The sequence below is a fragment of the Marmota flaviventris genome, chromosome 9 (assembly GCF_047511675.1).
Source record: "Marmota flaviventris isolate mMarFla1 chromosome 9, mMarFla1.hap1, whole genome shotgun sequence".
NCBI classification, from domain to species: Eukaryota; Metazoa; Chordata; class Mammalia; order Rodentia; family Sciuridae; genus Marmota; species Marmota flaviventris.
Genome location: NC_092506.1, coordinates 6,597,224 through 6,617,346, shown reverse-complemented (window position 1 = coordinate 6,617,346; position 20,123 = coordinate 6,597,224). Strand labels below are relative to the sequence as shown.

The 20,123-nt window shown below is 50.9% G+C and overlaps 1 protein-coding gene across 2 annotated transcripts in view; it reads left to right on the top strand.

Annotated features, from left to right (window-relative positions):
- The window catches only part of Pacs1 (phosphofurin acidic cluster sorting protein 1), a 138,344-nt gene extending 127,393 nt beyond the window's left edge, over nucleotides 1-10,951 (top strand). For both annotated transcript variants that reach the window (XM_027944396.2, XM_071616037.1), the window contains exons 14-24: nucleotides 569-673; nucleotides 1,314-1,420; nucleotides 2,044-2,198; nucleotides 2,386-2,496; nucleotides 3,183-3,285; nucleotides 3,775-3,817; nucleotides 5,775-5,817; nucleotides 6,081-6,216; nucleotides 7,740-7,966; nucleotides 9,374-9,493; nucleotides 9,579-10,951. In XM_027944396.2, coding sequence (XP_027800197.1) covers nucleotides 569-673; nucleotides 1,314-1,420; nucleotides 2,044-2,198; nucleotides 2,386-2,496; nucleotides 3,183-3,285; nucleotides 3,775-3,817; nucleotides 5,775-5,817; nucleotides 6,081-6,216; nucleotides 7,740-7,966; nucleotides 9,374-9,493; nucleotides 9,579-9,694 — 1,266 coding nt within the window. In that variant the 3' untranslated portion in view covers nucleotides 9,695-10,951. The remainder of the gene's footprint in view (nucleotides 1-568; nucleotides 674-1,313; nucleotides 1,421-2,043; nucleotides 2,199-2,385; nucleotides 2,497-3,182; nucleotides 3,286-3,774; nucleotides 3,818-5,774; nucleotides 5,818-6,080; nucleotides 6,217-7,739; nucleotides 7,967-9,373; nucleotides 9,494-9,578) is intronic.
- Nucleotides 10,952-20,123: the final 9,172 nt, after the last annotated feature.

The following is a 20,123-nucleotide window of genomic DNA, read 5'->3' as shown; positions in this document are numbered from 1 at the left end:
TTCCCTGATAAATATGAAAAGTTTGTGTCCATATGACTTCCTGAGTTTGACACTATTACATAGCAACAAATGAACCTGAGACCAGAACAGCCCAGTCCCTGGGGTGAGGTATCATCCTTCTGGTTCATCGTCACCCCTAAAACGCCTTTGTTCCTGGGACAGTGGGTCCCTGTGCAGAGCCAGCTGCCACTGTCATTATTTCTCTCCCCACAGCCCTCCTTGCCATTCCCCCACATACCCACTCTCCACACTCACTCTTCTGCTCCCAGTACGTAAACTGCCACTGTTCCTGCCACCCCTTCACAGGAAGCTCATGTGTCCCTAGCCTGCAGGCCTCCCTGGCAGAACCCCACCGTGGCTCCTTGCCTGCTGTGTTGCAGGTGTGCCCTCCAAGGACTTTCTGCTTGTCCTTCCTTCTCTCCATTTTGGTCAGGCCAATGGGAGTCTGTATCTTTCACAAATTCCTAGTATCCACACTCTGAATATGCCAGTGCCAAGGGTTCTCCCCACTTCCGGCACAGCTGCCTCTGGCTCCCTGGCTGTGCCTAACAAACGTTTATCCCTGCAGATTCCAAGAAAGGTGGTTTACGACCAGCTGAATCAAATCCTGGTGTCAGATGCTGCCCTCCCAGAAAATGTAATCCTGGTGAATACCACTGACTGGCAGGGCCAGGTAAAGCATTCAAGACCTCACGGGGCTCAGCATGTGCCACCTGAAGCAGCACACAGGGAAGCAGGAAAGTGACCCCACTCTCAGCCCCGACCTGGAGCAAAACCTAAAGCTCTGGATTCTCGCCCTACTTCTGTCCTATCCAACCTATGGGATCTTCAGTCACTGACTTTTCTGTACTTCAGCTTCCTCGTATGTTTAGGGGGAAAGAAAAAAAAAAGGCAGCAAGCATTGGGTCTGGCCCGCCTCCCAGGTGCCAGCTGTGTTGGGCAGCCTTTTAGGAACACCAAAGGCTGTAAGATGGCTGGAGCTGCCCCTGGATTTCATGAAAGTAATTTGGCAGGAACAGAGCAGCCCTGCCTGCCCCCTCCCCTCTGTCTGCCCTGTGAGACACTGGTGCCAGGAATGTCTGGGTTGTGGTCTCTGCTTAAAGCCCCCTATGTCCTCCCATCTTCCACCATCAGCCTATCTCAGGGTGTCTGTCCCACCCTCTAAGCCAGAAAACCTCACTGCCTCTGTCCAGCCTTGGCCAGAATAACAGAGGATAGGGGCCCTGCAGCTCCTCCTGGGTCTCGTTTGCCCTCTCAGCCCCTGTGGGGAGAGATGTGGCCTGACCTGCCTCCCTGTCCCTTCCTTCCCCCAGTATGTGGCTGAGCTGCTCCAGGACCAGCGGAAGCCTGTCGTGTGCACCTGCTCCACCGTGGAGGTCCAGGCTGTGCTGTCCGCCCTGCTCACCCGGATTCAACGCTAGTAAGGACTCCAGCTTCTTTGCTGCTGCCCTTTTGGAGCTCCTCCACCTCATTCTCCCACCCTGACTCACACAATGGTAGGACCTCCTGGCCTGCAGTGCAGGTCCACGTGTTTGGGGCAGTGGCAGCAAGCTGTAGGGCCTGATGTCCTGGTAGAGTATCAGCTCCTGAGCCCCCTGACTCCCTGCCCAGACTCCTCCCACACCTTGACTTGCCCCAGCAAGAGGCAAGAAGAGAGAACCCAAGGTTTTAAAAAGAGCTTTTACTCTGTTCCCGTAGCCATATCATCTGCTTGACAACCAAGAGTCAGTGCTTTCCCCTTCTAGGGCCTTCTTAGAAAGGCCTGTAGTCCCCTCCCATGTATCAGAGAATGAGGCTATCCCAGATGCTGGGCTTAGGCCCATGCAGGCTTCCCAGGTGGCAATGCTGGCTTGTCCCTATTAGCCCCAGCTCTCCTGTTTCCTTCATTGGCAGATGCTGCCTCTAGACCAGTGCTGTGGCTTGTTGCCTCCCTGTATTGCTTTGCTTATTGGCTTTCTTTTCCCCGTGGCTTGTTGAAATGATTGCAGTCAGAGCTTGGGACCTGCCCTGAGTATGGCTTGCGAAGATCCCCTTTCTCCCCAGCTGCAACTGCAACTCCTCCATGCCGAGGCCAGTCAAGGTGGCAGCTGTGGGAGGCCAGAGTTACCTGAGTTCCATCCTTCGGTTCTTTGTCAAGTCCCTGGCCAGCAAGACCTCTGACTGGCTGAGCTACATGCGCTTCCTCATCATCCCCCTCGGTAAAGTGGGGCAGCACCCAGAAGGGGTGTTAGCCACCAGCAGCTCCAATTCTGGCAGCAGGGTGGGGGTTGGTCCTAGGACAAGAGCATCAGGGAGACCAAAGGCCCAAGCCATGGCTGGGGACAACTGCTGCCCACCTTTTCATTTGCTAACCCATTTTACCTTCTCTGGTTTTCCATCCACCAGGTTCTCACCCTGTGGCCAAATACTTGGGCTCAGTCGACAGCAGATATAGCAGCACCTTCCTAGATTCTGGCTGGAGAGATCTGTTCAGCCGCTCAGAGCCCCCAGTGTCAGGTAAGGGAACCTCCACCCGAGCCAGTACCGGGGTCACAAGACAGTGCAGCTGAAGGGGGCTTTTCCTCCTCAGGGCCCCTGTTCCCTGTCACTGTGCCCATACTTCCCTGGTGAGTATTCATTAAGTGCAGCTCTTCCACTTGGGGCCTTCTCCAGATGCTGTGCACCCTACTGCTGCTTAGCCCCTTGTAGGAACAAAATGTAAGAAGCAAGAAATCACTGAGCAGTCTCTTGATAAGTGAGTGACGCTGTACCAGCTGGTGTTTCCCTGCCACCCAGTGAAGTTAGTGGTATCAGAGTGAGGTTGCCATAGACAGGACTGTCCTTTGGCTCACAGTCCCTTTGATTCAAAGGGGTAGCCAGGCATGGTGGCACACTCCTGTAATCCCAACAGCTTGGGAGGCTGAGGCAGGAGAATCACAAATTTGAGGCCCTACGCAACTTAGTGAGATCCTGTCTCTAAATAAAATATAGAAAGGGCTGGGGATGTGGCACAGTGGTTTAATCCCTGTGCAAAAAAAAAAAAAAAAAAAAAATGGTGGATAGAATAAGCAAAACTCAGGGGATTTTAGAGCCCCTCCATCCCAGATCCATGGTCCTTTCCTGGGTCTCAGGAGGGCGCTCTCCCAGGGTTTGTGGGTTGCCAGCTGAAATGAACAGGCCAATCCCTCCTGGCTTTTCTGCAGAGCAATTGGACGTGGTGGGGCGCGTGATGCAGTATGTCAATGGGGCAGCCGCTACACACCAGCTGCCTGTAGCTGAAGCCATGCTGACCTGCAGGCATAAGTTGTAAGTCTGACTTGGGGGCTTCTTACAGTTGAGGTGGGCTCTGGGAGTCTGGAGAGCTCCTGTTGTTCACATTCTCCTTCTCCACACCCCTTTTCCTGTCACAGGAGCCCAAGAGCATTTGCAGGTCTTTTATTTCCTCTCTTGCAGGCACCCCCCTCCTCACCCTGGGCCTCCCAGCTCACGAGGTCCTGGGCCTGAATTAGTTACTCCTCTCCCGTCCCCTCAGTACTGAAGCAGCCCATCCTAGGGCTGAAGTCACCTATGCGGAGCAGGCAGTATAGTTTGCACAGTTGGGTCCTTTGCCCTAATTTTGTGTGCTCCACATGTACAGTGAGTAACAGGCCCTCCTCCTGACACTGAGATGTCTCCTGAAGATGTAGCACAGTGTTCTGGACTCCTGTACACCACTGTGAAATATGAAGGGCTTATTTCCCCACTGCTCTGCTCAGTCACATCTGCTAACCATAAAGCTTGTCTGTCTCCCAACAGCCCTGACGAAGACTCCTATCAGAAGTTTATTCCCTTCATCGGCGTGAGTATTGACTCCCATTCTCTGCACCCCATTCTCATGGGGACAGATTTTGCCCCCTGGGAGACATTTTTGGTTATCATAGCTGGGAGCGTGGTGCTCCTGGCATCTAGTGGGGAGAGGCCAGGGATCCTGCTGAACCTCCTCTAGGATGCAGGACACAGTAGACACAGTGTGGCCCCAAACGTCAGTAGTGCCAAGGTAGAGAAGCCCTGGGCCAGGACACATACTGGGCTGTCGATTTGATTTTTATTTTTTAATTTTTTTTCTATTTTATTTATTTATTTGCAGTACTGGGGATGGAACCCAGGGCCTTGTGCATGCTAGGCCAGTATTCTACCACTGAGCTGCCCCAGCCTTCGGCTGTCCCTTTTAGGGTTATCCTTTCCCCACATGAACTATCCCTGGATTCATCCCTGGTATCTCCTGCTTATTAGACCAGGCCCTGAATTTGGAGCCTGTAGATCCTGGAATAAAATCCAGAGCTTGGCTTCTGCAGGCTCAGGGAAGGGAAATAGTGAAGTGTGGTCTTCTGGGCAGAGGTCCATGAATCAGAAACTTCTATCTCCAGGCTCAGATGGACCACTGAGAAGAAGGGCTCTTCCTCTGCTTAGTCAGGAAGAACCTTTATTAGTGAATTATACAATAAAGGAAGAACTCTTAGATGCCTTTGGTGTCAGGTATACCAACTGTTGCTCTGTTTGTTGGTGAGAGCTGGGCCCAAGCTCAGACTGACCTAACTAGTTAGGGGCCCAGACAGAGCACCCCACAGAAAAGGACCAAACACTTGTGTTTCTGCTTCTGAGGTGTTCTGATTTCTCTTTCCAACCAGTTTGTATCTTTTTCTGTAATCTCCTTGAGGATCTTGCATAGTTTTTGGGGAGAAGGGGCAGTGAAGTGCAGATAGACATGCCCAATTCCCCACTATCCCTGATCACTGAATGTTCAAGTCTCTGGGTATCCTGAGTAATCTTAGTTGAGGGAATGGACAGCCCTCCTCAGGCTTCTGGGATGTTCATATAGTTATACCGCTGCAGGCCATGGGACCCTGGTCACAGCCCAAGCTGTCAGTTTGACTCATGTCTTTATGGAACTGGGGATCGATGCTTACTCTGGTCTCCCAGCCAAACAAGAGTTAAAATATGAAAAATGTCATAGGGGCGTAGCTCAGTAGTAGAGCACTTGCCTAGGATATGCAGGGCCATGAGTTCCATCCTGAATTTTGTTCCTCTCAGTGAGTGAATGCAGCAGTGCTCTCAGCAGCCTGACGAAAACTGCTGCCACCTGCAGTCCCCTTCACTCCAGCAGCCCAAACCCAGCTGACTATCAGACCACAGGAGATAGTCACCAAGTTTGCCTCTAGCCTCTAGCATCCTTTTGTGACCACTGGAGGGCTCCCTCTGTCCTTTCCATAATAGTCTATGGGGAATCTAAAATTCCTGAGATGCCCCTTATGGGCACTCCAGATTCCAAGAAGGTAGAAAGAGGAGGGCTGGTGTCTGCACTGATTCAGTATGTTCAGTTGAGCTGGCTCACACAGAGCATGGCTGCCATGAGACATGCCTGTCCCGACAGAGATGGAGCTGGCTTCCTGGGACCCTACCTATGTGGTCTTAGAAGAATTGAGATCACTACACTAACTGGTTCCTGCCTTCATATGTGCCTTGCTCATTTCCCCAGAGAAGAGCTGCAAATTCCCATGGGCCCTCCTTGTGTTGTTTGGACTGGGCTTCCTTTCTTTTTGTGGTATTGGAGTTGGAACCCAGGGCCTACACAGGCTATGCCCATGCTCCACCATTGAGCTACAGCCCCATCCCTTAAGCTCTGGGCTGTTCCAGGCTTATAAAGATTTTCTGAGCCTATGATAAAATTGTGTGTATGATGGCTGTTGTGCTGGCCCTATTTCCTGTTGGATCATACTTGCCTAAAAGACTTACTGAGCATGTCTTCCCTCCTCCAGGTGGTGAAGGTGGGCCTGGTTGAAGATTCACCCTCCACTGCAGGTGAGCCTGGGCCCCTGGGCTCCTCTTGGGTGAGATCATCTCTCTGGTGCAATGGTCAGAAATTGGAGGTGCTGAGTGTTCTGGGGAAGCAGCTTGGGCAGGAAGATGTGAGCCTTGCTGTGCAGCTGTGTGGGGAGGGGAGGCAGGAGCAGCCCAGGGCTCAGGAGGAAAGCAGGGCTGCCCCTAAGAAAGTGGCTCCTCCCTCCCTGCCATCAGCAAGTGAGGATGGCTGCCTCTGACTGACAGTGTTCATCTCCCGACAGGTGATGGGGACGATTCACCTGTGGTCAGCCTTACTGTGCCCTCCACATCTCCACCCTCCAGCTCAGGCCTGAGCCGAGATGCAACAGCCACCCCTCCTTCCTCCCCATCCATGAGCAGCGCCCTCGCCATTGTGGGGTAAGCAAGGCCCAGCAACCTAACTCTTCCCAGGCACAGACACACTGGCCTAAGAACGTCACACTGGTGAGAGAACTCAGAGGCCAGTCACCAGCCAGCCAAGTCATTGGACAGCTCAGTGCAGTGAGAGGCATGTCCAGCCCGGCAGGCCTTTTATGGCTGTGAGGTGTGATGCAGGTGTCTTGTTATAGGACTCACTGGCATGTGAGTGGCTCTGTGGTGTGTCCACTGTGCTGGCGTGGGCAGGTTACTGGGCTCCAGTTTCATCTTATGTGTAGTAGAGGTGAGTTGGCCACCTTGGGGACTATTGTGTAGCTTATAAATAGGAACCGAGTATCAGCTGGGGCACGCTGTGGTGTGGTGCCTTGCGTCACTTGGTCCAGTGGTACCTGCCCTCCTGGAGCTCGGGCTCCCAGGCTGGGCCTGCACTGCAGAGGCGGCAAAAACCTCATGATCGTGGGGTGTGGCAAAGCGGGGAGGAAGTCTTAAAGAATCTCAAGTACCTAAAGCTTAGCTGGAGAGCCAGGGAACCCTTTCCTGCCAGGCCTGAGGAAGGGGAGGGGGATGAGAAGAGGCTTTTAGGCCATGGCCAGGAGCAGAGAGCAGCATTCTTTTTCTCTTTCTTCTGCCTTTACCTCTTTCCTTTCATCATAGCACCTGAGAGGGAGGCACTGGGCAATGGCTTTTCCAGAGGCCTCAGTGAGAGTGTCATAGCCCTGGACCTGGTATCCCCAACCTGTCCTCCAAACCTCTCTTCCTCCTCTCCTCCGTGGACTTCTGATTTTTCTGGAAGGGACAATGTAGGAAAAACAACCATGCTCTGCCCCAGAGACCTGCTGGATCCAGGCTTCCAGGAGCCCTGTTTTCTCTCAGACCCCCCCCACTGCCTAAAGATTTCTGTCCAGCATAAGTTTGGGGAACCTTGAGTCCAACCCCTACCTCAACCTCCTTTCTCATACAATATAAGCTTTTTATTTATTTATTTAATGGAACCACTAAAAAAATGAGGCAGAAAGAAAAAATCAGATGACTTTCATAGCCATGTGCCTATTGTATCTGCCACCTCCTTTCAAGAAACCATCAGCCCTTTCCCTGGGAGCTAAAATTATCCCTGAGCTAAAAGTGCCCCATCTAAGCGAGTTCCAGAGCTGCTCTGCAGCCACTCTGGCTCTTCAGCCCCCGGCCTCTAGGCACCGACTTTGCTTGCTGGGAGCATGTGTGCATGTACAAGGATCTGCGTGCCTGTGTGCACTCTGCTTCACAAAGTTTCCACTTCTCTCACCCTGTGATAGTTTTACTTGGGCCTTTATCCTCTGCTGGTTTTGTTCTCAGATCAGCCTGATTCTTGATACCCACATGAGCTGCTGATGATTCTGTGTGACTGGAGGGAACACAGCCACTCAACTGGACTTGCTCCCCATCTCCTGCTCCAGGAGGCTGGCAGCCCCTCTTCCCAGATTCTGGCCCATGTAATTGGGCTCTGAGGAAAAAGCTGATCTCTTGTTTTTATCCCATTTCTCCAGGAGTCCCAATAGCCCATATGGGGATGTGATTGGCCTCCAGGTGGACTACTGGCTGGGCCATCCTGGGGAACGGCGAAGGGAAGGTGACAAAAGGGACGCCAGCTCTAAGAACACCCTCAAGAGTGTCTTCCGCTCAGTACAGGTTTCCCGCCTGCCCCATGGTGGGGAAGCCCAGCTTTCTGGCACCATGGCAATGACCGTGGTCACCAAAGAGAAGAACAAGAAAGGTAAAGAGAAGTGCAGGGGCCACCAGGCCTCCTCCCTTCTTTCAGGGTCTGAAAGACAATTTGCTTTCACCTGGTGGAGTGGGGGCGGGGGGCTCAGTGGTAGAGTGTTTGCCTGTTATATGCAAAGCCCAGTATGGCAAAAAGGGAAAAAAAAGTCTGTGGGTGGGATGCAGTACACTTATCACGTGATCAGCCTGGGACCCAGTGAGAACACCCTGCCTTCCCCTGGGGGAAACGCCATACCTTATATAATGCAGGAAACTGAGGTCCCAGCTCAGGGGCTGAGGCCCTTGCTGCTGCAAAGTACAAGGAACCTTTCTGACCTTTGCCCTCAGGGTTGGACTATGGGACAGGATGACCATGCCCCAGCCATGGTCATCGTGACCCATTGAGCAGAGCTTTCACATCCAGCACAGAAGAACTCCCCAAAGAAGCTTTATGAGCAGAAGGATATAACTATTTTAGGAATTAAGGGGAATCAATCCTTCCAGAAAAAGAGGGGTGGCTTGGGCTGGGGTTATTGCTCAGTGGTAGAGCGCTTGCCTAGCATGTGTGAGGCACTAGGTTCAAATCTCAGCTCCACATATAAATAAATGAATAAAATAAAGGTTCATTAACATATATCTATATATATCTATATATATATCTATATATATAGATATATATAGATATATAATCTTAAAAGGGGGCGGGGTGGCTTAAGGCCCTGGAGGCAGAGTTGTAGAGGCAGGGTCCTATATTCTGTGTGAGGCAGGAATCCCCATAACCAGGCTGCTGTCCTTGTAGATTGCCACTCTTCTAGCTGGTTGGAACCCCACAACTCCAGCTGTGCACCAGCAGCAGCTGAGGACCCTGCCTCCTGGGCTGGCAGAGCAAGAGCAGATGGGCCTCTTCCTGTGCATGCTTTCCACCCTACAGCATTCCCCAGGGCCCTGGGCAGGGGCTGTGCGAGGCTAGGGCCAAAACCTGCACACTACAGCATAAGGATTTGCTGAGAGTGGGGAGCTGAGCAGTGTCCTCTGTATCAGTATCCTTGCCTCTTTCCTGGGGCCAGGGTAGAGTTAATGCAAATACCTGCCCCCACATCATCTCCTTTGCTGTAGGCCCAGCAAGCCCCAGACAGGGAGCTAGGCCCCTTCCCAAGGTGCCTAGAACATTTCGGCTAGAAGGGACTTCAGAGACCATCTAGCCCCAGGTCTTGACTGTTCAGATGAAGATAGGCCCGGGAAAGGATGCAGGAAGGTGTAGATCCTGACCTGCAGCCTGAGCCAAGCAGGAAGGGAGGAGGACAGGCCTTTTGCCAATTATCTCCCATTGCCCCGGGAAGAAGGAAGCACTGGGGTTGGGGAGGAGAGGGATGGCTATTTCCCAGGGCTGCAACAGAGATAGTTTCTGCTGGCTTTGCAGTTCCCACCATCTTCTTGAGCAAGAAACCCCGGGAAAAGGAAGTGGATTCTAAGAGCCAAGTCATCGAGGGCATCAGCCGCCTCATCTGCTCCGCCAAGCAGCAGCAGACTATGCTGAGAGGTGTGGTGATTTTGATGGTCCTCCCCAAGGGACAGGGAGATGACCTCAGCTGCCCCATTACCTCCCACTTCCCTCTTGCCCCCAGTGTCCATCGATGGAGTCGAGTGGAGTGACATCAAGTTCTTCCAGCTGGCAGCCCAGTGGCCCACCCATGTGAAGCACTTTCCAGTAGGACTCTTCAGTGGCAGCAAGGCCACCTGAGGCCCGGCTTCTGGCTACTCTCCCTCCTGGCACTGCCATCCAGCCTCACCGCCTGCGGGCAGGGGGAGGCCAGCAGGCCGGGCCCAGAACCACTTTCCTGGCACTGGGGCCAGCCCTTCACATGCCCAGTCCTGAAGGACACTGCCACTGGGGATGCTGCCCTCCCTCCCCACTGCCCAGCCCCATCCCTTACCACCCCTCCTCCCTCCTGCTCCAGTCCCAGGGCAGGTGGGTTCTGTCTTCTGGTGCCCATGGTCCCTGGAATTGAGTCCTGCAGGCCTTCCTTCTCCTGGCCCTACCTCTTTCCTTCTGTGGCACCAGTTCCCTTCCTGGAAATAGGAAATGTGGGATCCTGGTCCACAGTGGGAGAGCCCAGTTCTCCCCACTCCCACCCCAGCCATCAGGCTCTCATTTTCCAAGGCCCCACTGCCAAATACCACTCATCCCACCTGCCCCCAGTGGGGCAGGCCAGAGCCACTCCCCCCCACTCCTGTAGGGACCTCCTCCTGTCCATGACTTCCCAGTGGAGGGTGAGGGGCAACTGAGTGATGCCGTGTGTTTCTGGAATGGAGGGGCCTCCCCCATGCACGACTTCCTATCCCAGCCCGCCCTGTCCTTGTATATGTCAGGTTTCCTGAGCATTTCTTCGGTTCTCTGCACAGCCAGTCCCTCGGTTGTTTATGTAACCCCCATGCACCATCCTGTCCTGTGACTTCCTCTCACTGGTGATGTTCTTCCCTCAGCCTTCCCGCCCCTTCACCCAGCACAGCTCTGCCGGGCATGAGAGGTGGAGGCAGACCCTCTGTCCACCGGCCGTGTATCTCCCTTTCCCATGTAGACTTGTCTCCCTCATCCTCCTACCTCCTCCATGTCAGGGCAGCTGGGCAAAGGCCTCTCCACCAGGTCTCCCCTCCAGCAGCCTCTTTTCCTCCCTCTTGTCACCATGGCAGATCCTGAGCCCTTCCTCAGCTTCGTCCAGCTGTTCTCAGGAGAGGCTGAGGGCAAGGACACAGAGCCAACCATGCCACTGGCACTCCAGAGCTTCTGCATCACCCTCACTGCTCCCTAGAAGTTGTGGCACAGAACTGCATTTTGAAAGTGTTTGCTCACTCTCCATGCCTCCCCCAAAGTCCTCTAGCCCTTCCCCAGGCCTGGCCCTGCTGTCCAGAGCATATCCTGGGCCCGAGGGTGGAGGTGAGGGTGGGAGGACGGGGTGAAGTTGATTTTTCATTCAATAAACTGGTGATTTCTTACCAACTGCCTTGGGCTTCTGTGCCCATGACTGTCATCCGGGCTTTCACCCCCACCCCCCAGAAGGACACAGCATAACTCCATTCAGAATCAACTAGGAACCTAGGTGGAAAAGAAGTACACTCCCACTTTTTCCATTACGGAAACCAGTATGATGATGTCTCACCCAGCCTGAGGCAGGCAAAGGTCAGAAATAGGACTGATTTCCCACCAAACTCCATTTTCCCCCAGGACCCTCTGTTCCCAGTCCCCAGTGTGCCTAACAAGGCAGTGGCATGTGAAGGGATGGTTTCTCCCTTCTGAAAATCTGAGGCTTTGCAAAGGGGTCTTTGCCTCTTAGGTGGCAGGGTTGGGGCTTGGGTTTCTCTTTGGAGTTTACTTTCCTGCCCGTCCTTGATATGAGATATGAAACCATCATAGCTGATGCTTCCTGACACCTGGGTCCACCACAGGCTCCCAAGCTCAGGCCTTCACACACAGCCTCCTGGAAAGAAGTGTCTAGAGCTAAGAGCGGGGACAGAGAGTGTCCTTTCACCCTGCAGGATACAGCCCAGGGGTGCAGCAGCCAGGTAGGGCAGGCTGTTGCTGGCCTCAGACAGACTCCCCAAGCCCTGTGGCATATCCTAACCAGTGTCTCTGGGACCCAGCTACATGACCTGGCAGGAAACTTCCTGAGCCTAGATGTGGGCAGGGACACTGCCACAGGGCAGAGTGGACAGAGGACAGCTGCATGCAAAACTCTTCAAAAGCGCTATCTGGCCTTGACTTCTTCCCACTCCCCTTAGGCTTTATTTCTCAATCCCAGCCTCTTGTCAGAGATACAACCTGGGTTGCCAAACCCAAGGGACAGTGTTTTCCTTTGGCCTATCATCAGCCTTTGATGCAAATGACCATTTCTCCCTTGAACTTTTCTCCACTAGGCCTTAGACTGTGGACCATACCTGCTATCCTCTCACCTCAAATGGCCATTTCCCCTCCTGCGTCCTCTTCAGCCTAGGAACTTGGAATACTCAGGGCTCTGCCTCTCCTGTCTCTCCAGCCTCCATTCCTGCCCTAGAGGGAGCTTACTGCGCCCCATAGCATGAGCTGCACTCAGGAGATCTCTTCCCCTACAAGTGGAAACTCCACTCTTCAGTTGCCAAGGGTGAAAACTTGGGAATCCTGCTTGATTCCTCTTTTTCTCACTCCCAACATCCAGTCTGTCAGCCATCCTGGGCTTTCCCTTCAAGACAAATCCAGAAGCCAACAGCTCCTCACCCTTCTCACTGCCAGGATTATCCTTTGTCTGGATACTGCAATAGTCCCATTACTTCTCTGCCTTTACCCTGTTCTCCCTGCCTTGTATTCTCCACACAACAACCAGAGGGAGTTTTTTAAAAAATGTTGATCAGATAGTTTTAAATTGCTGATCTGAAATATCCAGTGACTTCCCATCTCACTAGAGTACAGAGCCTCCTGGTAACCTTCAAGGCCTAGCAGTTCCCCACCAGGAATTGCCTAGCTCTTATTTTCCCCTGGGGGACTTTGCACACGTCATTCTTCCTACTCCTGCCCCCAAGCCTCTGTGGCTGCACCCTCATTCATGTCTCAGCTTAAAATCTCTTCAGGAGATCTCTCCTTCTCTTACCTTTCCTTCTTTTCTGACTAGTACTTCTTGCTCCTGAGCATTTAATTATTCATTTGTTTGTCTCTCCCACTAGAATATAAGCAGCTCCAAAAAAAGGGGAAAAAAAATCTCTCCTTGTAGAGAATCAGACAAGACTGCAAAACGTCTGTTTGCAAGTATGCATACAGTCATGTCTGATTCTCTACATCTCCTGCTAGATCTTCAGCAGCAGGATTTATTGCATAGGTGTGTGGTAAATATGTGTTGACAGAATGAATGAAGATTCCCTCTCTCATTCTGCTGGAATGGGGTCCCCAATCCAGATGAGCCTTGCAAGACACTTTAACCTGCAGCCCAAAGGACACCTGTGTTTTCTGGTAGGCTCTGGAGTAAGAGGATGGACTTAATCCTGAGCCAAGAGGAGAAGGTGGGAGGCATTAAATTTCCCAAGATGCCAAGCACCAGACAACTCAAGTGAAGGCTTTGGGTTACATCTTGAGACAGCTCTGTCCTGTCACTGACAGAGACATCATTTAATGGTGAAGAAGTAGCATTGTGGTGCAGAAGGTGAAACAACCCCTATCTAGCCCACACACCAAGGGGGTTTACGTATTTATTTTTTTAATTTTTTTTTTTTTTTTGGTACTGCAGACTGAACCTAGGGCACTTTACAAACTCAGAGCTTCATCCCCAGTCCTTTTTATTTTTTATTTTAAGAGATCTTGCTAGGTTGCTGAAGCTCTCCTCCAACTTGAAATCCTCCTGCTTCAACCTCTCGCATCACTGGGATTACAGGTGTATGCCATCACATCCAGCTTCAGTGAAGTTTTTTATTAGAATGTTTTGATTTACAGAAAAGTTGCAAACATGGTACAAAGAGTGGCGGTAGGGCCGAGGATACAGCTCAGTGTAGAGAACTTGCTTAGCATATGCAAGGCCCTGAGTTCTATCCCCAGGACCACAAAAAAAAAAAAAGTGACTCTATACCCAGTCTCCTGCCCCCCCACTATTGTGAACATGTTCTGTTTGTGTAGTAAAGTTGTCATAACTAACGGCACTTGCTGATGATGGTGACTTTGCTCACCTGGCTAAGGTGTTATCTGGGATTCCTCACTATGAAGTCTGTACCATATGGAAAGAAGTCACTGAGTAGGGGACAAAATTGGGGGGAATGAGTTTATCTGTATGGCAGATTTCAGACTGATGTTTTGTTTTTTTAACAGATACAACATTTTTTTAATTTATCCATTTTTTTTAATGTGGTCCTGAGGATTGAACCCAGTACCTCACACAAGTTAGGCAAGTGCTCTACCACTGAGCCACAACCCCAGCCCCAGACTGATGTTTTAAACAACTTCTTTCATCACCCCGATGCTGTGTCCAAGGACAGATAGCATTAGTAGCCATCATGTCACCTCTCAGTCATGTTCTTTGAGCCAGGCCTCTGCTGAGCACTTCACATGGTTTGCTAAATTGAGTCCTCAGCCGCCTCCTTTGTGCAAGGTCAGAGAGCCACCTCTCCCAGCTCTAGGTCCTCGCAGCACAGTCAGCTCAATCCTCATCTGGCCAGAGTGGGACTCCTGCTTCCTGGCACTCCTCCCCACATCTCCCCAATCTTAGTAAATGGCACCAGTATCTATCCTGATACTCAAGCCAGAAACCAGCTCATCTGGCACGACCCCTCTTCCCAACTCATCAGTGACCCTATCCATTCTGCTTCCCAGATTGCTCCCAAACTTATGCAGTACCTTTCCCAGGTTGGAGCCCTGCAGTGCCTAAGTATGATGCACTGAGTGTGACACTTCACCTCTGAGATCTTCCTAAAATCTCGAACCTCAGTGTAGGCATAAGAAAAATATCAGGCTTGGCATAGTGGCGCATGCCTGTAACCCCAGTGGCTTGGGAGACTGAGACAGGAGGATCATGTGTTCAAAGCCAGCCTCAGCAATACAGTGAGGCCCTGACTCTAACTAATAAAAAATTTAAAAGGGGGGCTGGGAATGTGGCTTAGTGGTTAAATGCCTCTAGGTTCAACCCCAGTTGAGGAACAGTTCAAAGAGTACCTGACTTGTATTCCTCAAAACTGGGGAACACTGGGGTTATGTTATAGCTCAGTGGCAGAACATTTGCCTCACATGTACCAGGCCCTGGGTTGGGATATAGCCCAACCATGTCCTTCAGGCCACAGGGTCTGGCTCCAGTTACCTTCTCCCTCAGGCTCTCACTTGAGTCACATGGCCCTGTCCATCATCACAGACATCTAGCCTCACTGGGCCTAAACTATAGATCTTCCTAGCTTGCAGAATCATTCCTTTTCCTTCGAGTAGCTTCCTGTTGTGGTCCTCTGAGAGGTTTCCCCACCTCCCTGAAGCCCAGCTGTTGTCAGTCTCTCTTGGCCCTTTGTTCAATCACAGTTCACTGTCACCTGCAGTATTTTTTGCCACCTTGAGAAAGAGTAGGGCCTTAAGACCCTTACCAGACACAGATCAGCTGAGTATCCATATTCCTTTTTTTTTTTTTTGAGATGGGATCTCACTATGTTGCCCAAGGCAGCATTGAACTTGACCTCCTGGGCTCCAGTGATCCTCCATCTCAGCCTCCCAAATGCTGGAACTACAGATATATGCCACCAAGCCTGGTAAGGAACCAGATTTCAAACCCAGGTCTTCCATCTCCTGATTATCTCAACCCTCCATACACCCAGGAGTCATGAGGTTCCTGCTGTGGGTCAGCTCCTGTCCTAGGTATGCTGACACAAGGATGCACACACAGTTGGATCCCTACCTTTTCAGGCAAGCAGGGGAAGAAGTGAACAAGTGTCACACAGCGCTACAGGATGCACAGGAAGGGCATCTAACCCAGACTGGGAGCATCCAAGCCGTCCCAAGGGAAATGACACCTGAGCGGTGTCTTAAGACGCCTGACAAGCTGGATGTTCTGGTACAAGAACCAGCATGTAAAAATCAGATAAGAGTGAGACCTATGCTGAGAACCACATATGGTTCAGTGTGGCTGAAAGGCTTTGGGGATGGTGTCCTGCAGAAGAGAAAAGAGCCCAGGGCATGAGGACCTTGTGGCTACTATTATTACTTAATATTAAGGTAAGTGCAGTGGCTCACACCTGTGATCCCAAAACTCAGGAGGCTGAAGCAGGAGGATCAAGTTTGAGGTCAGTCGTAGCTACTTAACTAAACCCTGTCTCAAAAAAAAAAAAAAAAGGCTGGGGATGTGGTAGAGTGCTATGCCTGCATGCATGAGGCCCTAGGTTTGATCCAAAAAAAAAAAAAAGTAGTATTACTTTTTTTTTTTTTTTTTTGGTACCAGGATTAAACCCAGGGGCATTTAAGCACTGAGCCACATCCCCCAGATCCTTTTTATATTTTATTTAGAGACAGGTTCTCACTGAGTTACTTAGGGCCTTGCTAAATTGCTGAGAATGGCTTTGAACTCACAATCCTCCTGCCCCAGCCTCCTACTAAACTACTGGGATTACAGGAGTGTGCCATTGTGCCCATGAGTATTACTTCTTATTACTATCTTAGAACAAGGATTGGGCTCTTGATCCTGAGATAATAGGGAACTAATAAAGGGTTTCAGGCAGAGAAACAAGATAATGGAATTGAAGCTGAGCCGGCTATGCCCACCAGAGGACACAGGACCTGTGTCCAGACCAGGCAACGAGTTCAAGGGCTGTTGCAGCATGTTTTAGTCAACTTTTTTGTTGCTATGACCAAAAGACCTGACAAAAACAACTTGGCTCACAGTTTCAGAGTTCAGTCCATGGTCAGCCGCCTGTATAGCCTTGGGCCTGCGGTGAAGTAGAGGTCATAGCAGAAGGGCATAGCAGAGGAAAGCTGCTCAGTCTGTGAAAGCCAGTAAACAGACAAAATGTCACCCCCAAAGGCATCCCCCACTGACCTATTTCCTCTGGCCACACCCTACCTGCCTACAGTTACTACCAGTTAATCCATACCAATGGATTCATCCACTGATTGAGTTAAAGCTCATAATCCAATCACTATACTAGAACATTCTTGCGTTGTCTCACACATGAGTTTTTGGGGGATACCCTGTATATAAACCATAACAGTGATTTAGAAACAATGTGACAAAGACAGACTAAGGAAAGGGTAGAAGGGTGGGAGAAAAGTCACATAGGCCTGAGAGTGATTTAGGAGGCAGTCAACAGGTTTGCTGGGCTGATTAGAAAACAGGGCTGAGTGTGTCAAGGACAGGACTGGCTATCTGCCCATACGAGGAGCAGATGGTGAAGCATCCCTGCGGATTTGGACAGGAGATGGTGGGCAAGGTCCAGTGTTAGAGGCATGCGTGCTGATCCACAGTAGGGGCTAAATATCTGGGTCTTACTGGAGACAGAGGTAATGCAAGGAAGAGGGCAAATCACCATGCGCCCATCCACTCCATCCGACCACCCAACTCCCCCTAGCAGCACCACCTTCTCGTTCCTGTTCAGCCTTTCTGTCTCCCCTCACCTGTGGCTCACTTCATTCTCAATGTGTTTTCTCTCTGGCAGTACTGTAAGCAGAGACTCCCGCTCCCTGACACAGGGTCTGTCAAATAGTGAGCTTGGCGGTGGTGATAATAAATAATTATGAAGAACAGTGTCTGTTATGTGCAGGTTTAATGTGAGAACTCTGGGCCTTTTTTTTTTTTTTAATCATCTGACAAATGGAGACACACAGGGGTGGGGATGTGGCTCAAGCGGTAGCATGCTGGCCTGGCATGCGTGCGGCCTGGGTTTGATCCTCAGCACCACATACCAACAAAGATGTTGTGTCCGTCGAGAACTAAAAAATAAATTAAAAAAAAAAAAAAATGGAGACACACAGCTTTGACCTTGGCTGAGTCTGACCCCTATGTTCCCTCCCACTGAGCAGGGCAAGGACCCTTCTATCCTGGCTGGAAGGGTACAGAGTTGCCATATAGCTGCTGGGACAGGAGCCAGGGACTGACTTTAAGGAGACCTCAGAACAGACTTGATCTTGGCTCAGTGGTAGAAAGAATCTAACAAGCAAAAGTGGGAAGACTCCTCAGGAAGAGGGGGACACGGTGGTCTTTAAGGAACCATTAATCTTGAGCACTCGTGGGTGAATCTACAGAAGTGTCAAAGGGGATGAGATTGTTGAAGAAAGTGCCCCAGCCACTCAAAGAAAAGGAGGGAAGCTACCAGAGGAAAAAAGAAAGCCAATTTCAGTGGGATGGGTGCTTCTGAGGATCTGAAAGGACAGGGTAGAAGCAGTGAGAGTGATCTTCAGGGAGAAGAGCATTAAATATCAAAAGTATCAAGAATGTTCCCGGGCATGGACAGGGGCAGGGGGCTGCTGAGGACTGCAGAAAATGGCAGAAGGAGCTGAATCACCATCAGGCATGGGCACGGATTCCTTCGTTCATTCTCCATTTACTGAGCAGCCATCAGCAGCCTGGCAGGAGACCAGCAGCTGCGGGGGAGGCGCAGGACTGAGCAGGATGAACAGTGTCTTCCCTCTAGAGATGCACAGTGTAATCCTCAGGACCAGATAAAAAGCAAGTGGCTGAAAAGGTTGAACAAATGCAAGGTTAAGTGCTGAAAGCAAGATAAGGGCATAAGAACTGGCAGGGAAAGGCCCAGTCCTCCCTCCACCAGGCACCAGGGACACAGGGCCAGCCGCCTAAGGAGAGGCACAGCGGACCCACAGAAAGCCAGCCATCAAGGGAGATTGAAAACTGCTCTCTACCTACCTGGGAAAAGGTGATAAAGGAATGTGCTCCTTCATTAGGCAGAAAGAAAGCACAGGTAAGGAGGCAGAGGTAGCAGTGTGCGTACCCGGTATGTTCTGTGCAGCCCATAGGCCTGTAGATGCAGGTGAAGTACATGTGGGCACTGGGTGCCTCTGCCCTGGGTGAACCTGCCTCAGGCTGTGTCAGGGGTATGCACCTGTATTTTTGCATGGGTGTGAACATGCAACTTAGTCCCAGTTCTCTTATCTCCTTTCTGTGTGTTCAGTCTCCCTCACACACTCTTGGGGACAAAACAACTTGCATTCTAGATTTGAAAGGGATGTAGTGGTCGCTGAGAACAGCAGGATAAAAAATATAAGCCCCTGCTCCCTCCGTTGGAGAGCTGCTTCCCCCTCACTGGGCCCCAGCTTCCTTACCTGTAGAACAAAGGCATTGAGACAGCACCTTTCAACCCAGGCTGCACATCACAGGAACCAATGAAAGGTTTTTAAAAAGAGGTGCCCGGGGACCATCAAATCTCAGTCCTGGAGGGACAGACTTCCAACAAAGTTCCCCAAGGGCTTCTGCAACCCAGTCTTACTAAGGAAAATAAAGGTGCCCTAGATCCAGATTCTTCTCTCCCTATGATCTGGACATGTTGGCAAGTTTGGGGTGCAGTCCTGATGGAGCACACAGGTAGGCTTATCAAACCATAGCCAGGGTGCCGCTTGAAGATGGCCAATGTGAGGACTGAAGGACACCAGATGCCAGGTTCCTCAGGGACTCTAGAGGAAAACTGACCAGCTGAAATTGGCAGGGATAAATGAGCTGGGCTCTGATGCAACTAGCATAATCAATAGAAATAGTAAACTGTAACAGAGGTGCTTCTCTGGGGTGGGGCATTGGATGACTGGAAAACTGCATTTCCCTGCAACTTGTGTATATGCCTTTTGAATGCTACATCATGTGAAAGTATAAACAAGCTGGAAAGAAAAATCATTGGCAGAAGTACAAGACTGAGAAGGACCAACTCAATGTGATGGAGTGGATGTACCCAGTCTTAGCTGACCATGAGTATTACCTGTGGTGGCTGACAGTGTTAGCGTGAATTCAGTTTCAGAGGTGGAAAGATGGCATGGTGTTTTATGTTTTGTGGTGCTAGCGATCAAATCCAGGACCTCCCACATGCTAGGTAGGCACTCTATCACTGAGCTACAACCCCAGCCCCTGGGGCAGCATATTTTTTCAAAGTGGGGATGTCCTTCTGTGGTTGGTACAGTTCACTCCTTGTCTGGATCATTGGATCCTGGGTACAGCACCACTTTTTAAGCAAGGTCTGGATTAACAGAAAGGAGAAAAACTGGGATGGGGAAGGGTCAGGAGACTGCAGTAGGGCTAAGGAAAGAGATACCAAACCAGGTAGAGAGAAGACTGAGATGCCATCCTGTCTCCAAGTTTCTTTATTGGTTATAGGGAGAAGATAAGCTGTGAGCACTGAAGAAAGGCACTTTTGGGGGTTAAGGAAAAACTTCTAACCTTTAAGACTTATCTATGGCAGAAGACCACCCCTCTGCCAAAGATGGAGCTATGGGGGGGATTCCAACACCCCCAGCATGCTGAACCTAACAAACTCTAGGAGGGGAATACTGATTTGTAGGAATACCCCAGATCTCCCATAGACATTAGGCCTCATTGTAAAGCTTTTGTCCCTTGGGAGGTCATCCTGCCATCACCTCCTAGTGCTGTCAACTTAGAAGTGGTGGGGTTAGTGTGGGTGGGGAGGGAGAGCTGGCAACACAGGGTTACAGAGAATCAGATCAGTACCTGGGTTTGGAGGGAGTTTGTAAGCCCAAT